Here is a 9,478-nt window from a genome sequence, read left to right as displayed (position 1 = left end):
TCCAAGTTCAATACATTTATTTTATGAACCATTCAATTTCAACTTCACTCAAGAGATGGACTTATAAATGACAATGTTTGTCTTGTCATTCAAGTAGTCTAAACTACTTCCAAATCAAACAAGGCTTTCGTTTTGCAACAGAGTTGTGCTGTTAATGTAGGATCGTTGAGTTCATGAGAAAGAGAACATAAAACCTTGCATGAAAAACCATTAGAATTACATTTAAATCAATAATGTCTCATTTGGATAAAAAAAAAGTGGTTGATCAACTGATAAAAATTGTAGTACAGTGAATTTGACATAAAAAAAAACAATCTGGAACTAAAATATTGTTCAATATTTTGATGTTCATTTAATTAAAAAGGGCAATGAAACTTTTTTTGCACAAGGAAAGACAAACAATGTCACCATTTAAACCATACGATCATACACACACACACACAGTAATGATATGGGAAAGTGCAAATTGTTACCACCTGCCAAACCATAAGATGCTTTTTTGAATTTTGCAATTTGTTACTTAGCCTATTTTTATGTCAGTAATGCAGAAATTGGCTGTCAAGTATGAAAGATCAGTCAAGTTTTATCAACATTAAGAATAAGTTCATCATGTCAATGTACACAGTAACACCAGTTATACAGTTTTTGACCTCTAAAATATACACTATGCTATACAGTCAACATCTCAACTTTACCCTCCGCAATCCCTTTTCTATTCATCACAAGCACAGCAATAAAATGAAAGCCTTTGACAAATAAAAACTAAAATGTTAAAAGTTCCACAGGTTTTATAAGGCAAGAATGTGTTCTCATCTTATACCCACTGCAAACTGTTTTGGTAATACACCAAGTCGTTGATTTCTGAAGATGTTACGTGTTCATGTTAACACAATAGAAAGGCACAGGGCAGCAGTCTCCTGATAACCCCGATGTAGCCTCGTGAAGTTAGTCAGAGTTGAAGATGCCCTTTGTGGCTCAATGGACAGTACAGAACAAAGAAACAAGCTTAGCAATTGACTAGCCTTGGACGCCAGGCTTGGCTTGTTGGACGCCAGGCTTGGCTTGTTGGACGCCAGGCTTGGCTTGTTGGACGCCAGGCTTGGCTTGTTGGACGCCAGGCTTGACTTGTTGGACGCCAGGCTTGGCTTGTTGGACGCCAGGCTTGGCTTGTTGGACGCCAGGCTTGGCTTGTTGAAAGCCCGTGACAGAGGCTAGCAGTCGACTGACTGACTGACTGATACTTATTCAAGCTAAGATATAGTGACTCGGTATAGGAGCCTCCGTGATATCAGCCAATAAGATAATCAGTTTATCAGAAATCATTTGTTCCATATTACTGGTATTGTGTTTGCTTGATATTTAAATAATGATTATTTACAATTCATTACTGTATGGTGCACTATAGTGAATACAGATGTTTAAAGGTAAATATCTACACCAGTTTACCGTGTCTTGTCGCTGCACAGACATATAAACGTAAGCCCATTGAATAGCGTTACAGTTAAACAGGAGTTCCTTTTCTTTACATGATCGATGAGATCACTGTCATTCCCGCTCATACATCCAAGGACTTAGAATATTGTCCAGAAATAAACAGCTTGTCCGTTTTGTCGTTTCAGTTTGCTGCTGATAGGTTTGTTGCACATCCTTTTTCGTTCCATACCAATTCAAAGTGGGTTTTAAAAGTGATTTCTTCCAGCAAGTCGGAAAGCTTGTAACATAGCAGTGAGCCGTTAAAACAAACTTAGAGATGTGTGGGACAGAAATGTACGATGACCGATCGATCGCAGCTCGCAAAGTAAGTGCAGCTACAGAGGTGCAGGCATCTGTTTGCCTGAAGTGAGCTGTACTTGCTGGCGGTATTGTATTGTTTGAATAGTTGTTGATCTGAATTTTATCATGAAAAATGGTGGTTAGAGGAAGTCAGTTTCACATCGACTACCCAGGAGACATATATGCACTATATAGGGAATAGGGTGCCATTTGGGACACACACAAAGCCTGGTCTCAGATCTGTTCGCACTGTCTTTCCAACTCCTACGGTCATTGTCACATGAGGAGTTGGCAAGACGGCACAAACAGATCTGAGACCAGGCTAGGAGAGACAGGACAGATTATGGAAGGACAAGGAAAGGTTAAAGTGCATGGGGGGGGGAAGCTTTCAGCTCGTCTCATTGGCTCCACGGTCCCATCCTGACAAACATGACGGACTGTGGACCCCTCAGGAGAAAGGAGAGCGCAAGGTACAGGCTGAACTAAAAACAAACCATGGAATGGATTGAGACGATAAACAAATCTCTACAGTTTTTGTCTTCCTCTATAAAACAAGATGCACAAAAATCTTTATTTCTGGGGATAAAATCATTGATCGGAGCAGTCGGGAGAGAAGAGGGGAGAGACAGTGGATGAGGGTATTGGCAAACGTCTCCTTGATAGCTGGACCTAAATGTCAATCAAAGAGAAGTTACCAATCCTATTCCTCCTCTGGCAGAGAGAGGCGGGGAGTGGTTGGATAAGCACCAGTAAGAAGCAGCTCAAACCCATGCAGACGGACATGCTGTAGCTTCACTCCCACCCAAAAACTCAATAAACATAGTAGAGTAGACTCTGGCCAAGAGAGAGAGAGAGAGAGAGAGAGCACGCACTTAGGCAGAAGACACTAACAGGGTGGCTAAACTAAGTCCACGCCCATTCACCATCGCCACTCCTGTTCTGCCACGCTGTCCCACTGACAGATGAGTGAATGTGAGAGGTCCGTTCTCAGTAGGAGCAGTCCATCCCACACCCCCGCCTCTCTCTCTGTCCATCAACTCATTCTTAGACCCCCATAGCCAGCCTTCACTCCAGTGGATCCCCATGGCCAGCCTTCACTCCAGTGGACCCCCATAGCCAGCCTTCACTCCAGTGGACCCCCATAGCCAGCCTTCACTCCAGTGGAACCCCATAGCCAGCCTTCACTCCAGTGGACCCCCATAGCCAGCCTTCACTCCAGTGGACCCCCATAGTTAGCCTTCACCCCAGTGGACCCCCATAGCCAGCCTTCACCCCAGTGTGTCTGGGGCTTGGCCCTCCTCCTCACATCTCACATGTTATAGGCCACGTAGATGGGGTCCAGCTGGTCGGCCAGGAACGAGTCCCGGAGGTGCATCCTCTGCTTCTCTCCCCGGGAGTTGATGGGGATGACGCCCGGGTCCACGACAACCACCACGCCCACGATCAGGTGGTGCTCCTCCAGAACTACGTTGGTGACCAGAGGCACCAAGTCCAGGGCCTCCTGCTCCGACCCGGCCAGCTCAGCCACTACAACCAGGAGGTTGGTCCATGTGAACACAGCACTGAGAGACAGAGAGACAGACATGCACAAATAGTCAGTCACTATTCAAGTTTAACATTCAACTGTGGTTCCAATGGCTCAGTGGGTTAGAGCAGTGGTTCTCAAACCTTTTGACCCACGACCTGCAGTAGTTCGAAGCTTGCGACACCCCACGCTCAATCGCTTTGGAAATGTAGCCTGTCATTACAGCCATAAATTGCGATGCATTTTCAAAACGCAAGATACAGAAATAAACCCGGTTTTATACCTACATTTTTAGCTGAAAGTCATTCATGTTAGCAGCCAATATCAACTAGGGTTAGCATGTCCCTTCTCTGGAGTCCAGAGGAACCAGAGTTATACGGGCTGTCTGTACATAGCGGAGGTTGCAGGACCAGATGGAAAGCAGGTTCCGTCTGCACCGTGTGCTATCACTTTGGAGGGCCGCCTGCCCGTAGATACTCGTTGACAACTGGGTAGCACTTTTATTCCTCACAAATTTCTATTTTATTTGTATTTATTTCACCTTTATATAACCAGGTAGGAAAGTTGAGAACAAGTTCTCATTTACAACTGAGACCTGGCCAAGATAAAGCAAAGCTGTGCGACACAAACAACAACACAGAGTTACACATGGAATAAACAAACGTACAGTCAATAACACAATAGGGGGGGTCTATATACAGTGTGTGCAAATGGCGTGAGAAGGTAAGGCTATAAATAGGCCATAGTAGCGAAGTAATTACAATTTAGCAAATTAACACTGGAGTGATATATGTGCAGATGATGATGTGCAAGTAGACTTACTGGTGTGCAAAAGAGCAAAAAATCTAATAAAAATAATATGGGGATAAGGTAGGCAGATTGGATGGGCTATTTACAGATGGGCTGTGTACAGCTGCAGAGATCAGTTAGCTGCTCAGATAGCTGATGTGGGTGTTGTTATAGTGACCAGTGAGCTGAGATAAGGTGGAGCTTTACCTAGCAAAGACTTATAGATGACCTGGAGCCAGTGGGTCTGGCGACGAATATGTAGCGAGGGCCAGCCGACGAGAGCATACAGGTCGCAGTGGTGCTTTGGTGACAAAACGGATGGCTCTGTGATAGACTGCATCCAGTTTGCTGAGTAGAGTGTTGGAGGCTATTTTGTAAATGACATCGCCAAAGTCGAGGATCGGTAGGATAGTCAGTACCGTAATAAAACGCGCCAAAATATGTTTCATCTTCAACCCATAATATTGAAGGCAGTGCGATGGCACAGCTATCTTTAGACATATAGCCAGTAGCCAAAACTAGGCCTATCTGAAACATAAAAAGTGTCAATGAAAATCGCCAGGTAGCCTATTACTGCTCTGGTAAAGGTGCCTCCGTAGTAGATTTATAAACAGTGTTTTTTTACATTTACATTTACGTCATTTAGCAGACGCTCTTATCAAGAGCGACTTACAAATTGAAAAGTTCATACATATTCATCCTGGTCCCCCCGTGGGGAATGAACCCACAACCCTGGCGTTGCAAGCGCCATGCTCTACCAACTGAGCCACACGGGTGTTTTATATGGATAATATCAATGTAGGTCTACTATGTTTTTGTCTGGCAATGAAAATGATGTAAGCTAATCTGGATATAAACCCGCCCAATTGTCATACTTGAGTAAAAGTAAAGATACCTTAATTAAAATAAAATGACTCGAGCAAAAGTGAAAGTCACCCAGTAAAATACTACTTGAGTAAAAGTGTAAAAGTATTTGGTTTTAAATATATTTAAGTATTAAGTATTAAAAGTAAAAGAATAAATCATTTCAAATTGCTTATATTAAGCAAAGCAGACAGCACCATTTTCTTGTTTAAAATTTTTTTTTTTTACGGATAACCAGGGGCACACTTCAACACTCAGACAGAACTTACAAACAAAGCATTTGTGTTTAGTGAGTCCGCCAAATCAGAGGCAGTATGGATGACCAGGGATGTTCTATTCATAAGTGCATGAATTTGGCCATCTTCCTATCCTGCTAGCCATTCAAAATGTAACGAGTACTTTTGGGTGTCAGGGAAAATGTATGGAGTAAAAAGTACATTATTTTATTTAGAAATGTAGTGAAGTAAAAGTAAAAGTTGCCCAAAATATAAATAGTAAAGGTACCCCAAAAAACGACTTAAGTAGCACTTTCAAGTATTTTTACTTTAGTACTTTACACCAATGTGCGCGCCAATGATGATGTCTGTCATTGGTCAACAATCAAGATGCGTAACTTCTTGGTTCTGAAGCACAGATGAGATGTTTTTGAGACAATCATTTAGTACAATAACATAGGCCTATATTAGAAACCAGATCATACACGCAAAGGTAGATCAAATATAAATGGCAGGCTATATGTATCCTATTAACATACACTACTGTTCAGAAGTTTGGGGTCACTTAGAAATGTCCTTGTTTTTGAAAGAAAAGCACATGTTTTGTCCATTAAAATAACATCAAATTGATCAGAAATACGGTGTAGACATTGTTAATGTTGTAAATGACTATTGTAGCAGGGAACGGCTGATTTTTTATGGAATATCTACATAGACGTACAAAGGCCCATTATCAGCAACCATCACTCCTGTGTTCCAATGGCACATTATGTTAGCTAATCTAAGTTTATCATTTTAAAAGGCTAATTGATCATTAGAAAACCCTTTTGCAATTATGTTAGCACAGCTGAAAACTGTTGTTCTGATTAGAGAAGCAATAAAACTGGCCTTCTTTAGACTAGTTGTGTATCTGTCCTCTTGCTCAGTTGTGCCCCGGGGCCTCCCACTCCTCTTTCTATTCTGGCCAGTTTTATTGCTTCTTTAAATCAGGACAACAGTTTTCAGCTATGCTAACAATTGCAAAAAGGGTTTTCTAATGATCAATTAGCCATTGGAACACAGGAGTGATGGTTGCTGATAATGGGCCTCTGTACGCCTATGTAGATTTTCCATAGAAAATCTGCCGTTTCCAGCTACAAGAGTCATTTACAACATTAACAATGTCTACACTGTATTTCTGATCAATTTGATGTTATTTTAAATCGACAAAAATGTGCTTCTCTTTCAAAAACAACGACATTTCTAAGTGACCCCAAACTTCTGAACGGTAGTGTATGAAAAATATGTATTCACACTCGCGACCCCCCAAAACCTCCTTGAGAGGGGTTGCGATGCCCACGTTGAGAACCACTGGCTTAGAGCATGGTATTGTGGGTTATAGCAAAAATATATGTCACTGTCAAACACAGCTCTGGGAGACAAGAGAGACGGCGACCACAACAGTCACACATCAGGTACAACACTCAGCTTCAAAACAGTGCGAGTTACAGCTTCGGGATCCTAACTTTCATCTGTGTGCATAATCCAATCGCTGTAACTCGTTCTCAGACAAGAGACAGCCACAAACAGTCACCACAATCACATTCAGCCCATTCATTGAAATTGAACTGTGTGTGCTATTGGTGCCACCCAGAGACAGCAGCTATACATGAGTCTATATTCACAGTGCTGCACGCTGTGCACATGCATGTATGTGTGCACCCATCTCACCTCTCAGTGATTCTGCGGTGTGAAATATACACAGTATACACACTCAGTGAAGCATGTAGGCACTGTGTGTGACAACACCCGTCAGCATGCATTTACTGTGTGTGTCTGAGCAGACAACAGAACAGACCGGTGTGTATCGTACCTCTCAGCGATGCTGCGGTGTGCCCGGGACACAGAGGTCTCGATGTCGATGGGGTGGTAGCGAAGCCCCCTGAGCTCCAACGTCTCATCCAACTGGCCCACCACAAACAGGGCGTCATGACGATCTAAGAAGGGGGGGGGGGAAGATGGTTCTGGTTGGAAGGCGCTATAATCCTTTCGTCTGCATTACTGAATGATCAATCAACTGACTAATCACGCCTTGCATGACTAAGTGGAACTTCTCAGATTGGTTTAGTGTAGCAAGCGACGCACAGGGTGAGAATCGCCACAATCCCAAGAAGGATATCTAACTTGGCAGAGTCCATAACATGCTCAATGCTAGGATGGTTACATTAGAAGGGTAGTTAACCTCCGGTGGACCCCAGTAGCTCGGTCCTCTTGACAAAGCCCAGGTATCCCGTCCTGGCCCACAGGGTGTGGGGCTCTCCGAAGCTCAGCCGTGTGTTGAAGTGGTCCGCCTGCAAGCTCTCCTCTCCATAGATGGTGTAGTAGCCACTGGAACTGTGGGGACTCTGAACCCAGATCTAAACAGAGAGAGGGAGAGGGAAATATGCAAAGGAGGTAGAAAAAAGAAAGCAAAGTGAAAGGCAAGGAAATGGGGGATGGGATTTGAACGGATAGTGGATTCGTTTAAAAAAAAAAGGACAAGAAACTGGGTGGAATCCTCTGTGCAATACTCAATGCAATAACTCTGTGCGATAACACCATTTTCAGCCATTCCTCAACGCTGCCATGCCTTCAACTCTATTGTCCGTCTGCCAACTCACCTCTCCAAGATGGGAATCCCCCAGCGGTCCCCTGGTCTCCGGGTTCACGATGATCACCCTCACCCCTGGAAGAATCTGGAGACAAGAGATTTCGGTTAGGGTTAACAGACAACCCCACGGTTTCATCAATCTGAACAATGTTTTTGAACAAGTCCACTCGTTCTTCAGTACAGCAGCTCGATGACTGAACATGATGACAGGACAGCATGTGTAACCTGACCACTTAGCTACCCTGATCAACAGTGATACAGCCACATACTGTCAGAAACCCCGGGGATACTTACAGTGCCTGACTCCATGAGGGAAAGACTTTGGGGGGCACCTCGCTCCACCAACCTCACCCTGGAAGAGACACGGACAAGACAGACAGGGAATGAGACTAACAATGTCTCCGACACAAAGTGAAATCCAACACTAGTAAATTGCATTCTACTATGGTCTCTGGCTCTGCAGTGTACACCACATGTTTTCCCTGTCAACGTGACCTGACCAGTTAAAACATCTGAGCTCTCGTAAATGTCAGCTATGCCTCGTCTTACCTGTCATGGCGGAGGGACTTCATGTCTACATAGACAGTGGAGGGGTCTGGTCCAGCAGTTCCCTAGCACAGAAACAGAGAGGATTTTAAGCTGTATGTTTACCTGAGGTTAACCCCTGTAACTAGACCTAATGACGCAGTAAATTAGTAGGTGTGGGGTTATATATTTAGTCTAATGAGTGGTTGTGTGAGACAGGGGTGAAGTTCAAAGAAAGAGAGAGGGAGGGAAAGAAAGAGAGAAAATGAAGGAAAGAAGGTACGTGGAGATAGAGAGCACTAGAGAGAGAGAGGGTTAGACATCAAAAGCTAGGGAGAGCCAGAGAGAGAGAGAGAGAGTGTGCTGGGGCCCACCTGTAGGCAGATGGCTAGGTTCACCCTGGATCCAAAGGCTGTGCTGACCGCACGGGGGGAGAGACCCAGGTCTTTAAACAGCTTGGAGAAGGACTGGGTCAGTGCCAGCCGGGGACGCTCCTCTGCTATCACCACACAGCTCCTCACACACGACAGGTTCACACCCCGCGCCTGGAAATATAAACACATACAGATCAAATCAAATCAAATTTTATTTGTCACATACACATGGTTATGTATTGGTCACATTGCAATACGAAAATACACACTTTCAGCCACTGATACATGCGGGGGTTAAGAAGTATCCTTTCATGACCCAAACTGTAATATTCTGGCTCAGCTCATTTTATTTTTCATATTGTCCTTTCCAGCACGGTTTCAACAACTATGTTGGATTTGTAACCAGGGCCTCATCAGTACAGCTCAACTTGGCTCAGCTCAGTAGCGTGGAAAAGGGTACGTGTGTGTGTCCCTCACCTTGAGTGCGTCAGTCTGCGTTCCCAGGCCCTTGGTGCAGAGCTCCATGACAGAGTAGGAACAGAAGGTGTCTCTGATCTTGTACTGGCTCAGGGTGCTCAGCCACAGAGGCAAGGACACCTCCAACTCCATAGGAGGGATCAGGATGGACTGGTGACCTGAGTAGACACTAGACACACCAACGGTAGAGTATTTCATTAGAATATATACTGAAATTGATCATCTTGCTATTACAATGCCCACCCTTAAATACACACAGACACTCACTGGGATGGAAGCAGCCTGCCTTTAAAATACTTGGATCGTT

At 44.0% G+C, this 9,478-nt stretch overlaps 1 protein-coding gene across 2 annotated transcripts in view; it reads right to left on the bottom strand.

The window, feature by feature from the left end:
* The window catches only part of dip2ba (disco-interacting protein 2 homolog Ba), a 68,178-nt gene continuing 58,700 nt past the window's right edge, over positions 1-9,478 (bottom strand). For both annotated transcript variants that reach the window (XM_055930933.1, XM_055930935.1), the window contains 8 exons: positions 9,172-9,340; positions 8,695-8,865; positions 8,345-8,406; positions 8,090-8,147; positions 7,806-7,880; positions 7,388-7,562; positions 7,019-7,142; positions 1-3,335 (listed from right to left, as the gene is read on the bottom strand). In XM_055930933.1, the coding sequence (XP_055786908.1) occupies positions 3,083-3,335; positions 7,019-7,142; positions 7,388-7,562; positions 7,806-7,880; positions 8,090-8,147; positions 8,345-8,406; positions 8,695-8,865; positions 9,172-9,340 (1,087 nt within the window). In that variant the 3' untranslated portion in view covers positions 1-3,082. The remainder of the gene's footprint in view (positions 3,336-7,018; positions 7,143-7,387; positions 7,563-7,805; positions 7,881-8,089; positions 8,148-8,344; positions 8,407-8,694; positions 8,866-9,171; positions 9,341-9,478) is intronic.

Source organism: Salvelinus fontinalis, chromosome 8, assembly GCF_029448725.1.
Source record: "Salvelinus fontinalis isolate EN_2023a chromosome 8, ASM2944872v1, whole genome shotgun sequence".
NCBI classification, from domain to species: domain Eukaryota; kingdom Metazoa; phylum Chordata; class Actinopteri; order Salmoniformes; family Salmonidae; genus Salvelinus; species Salvelinus fontinalis.
The sequence above is the reverse complement of the archived record's forward strand: the minus strand, read 5'-3'. Positions and strand labels throughout refer to the sequence as shown.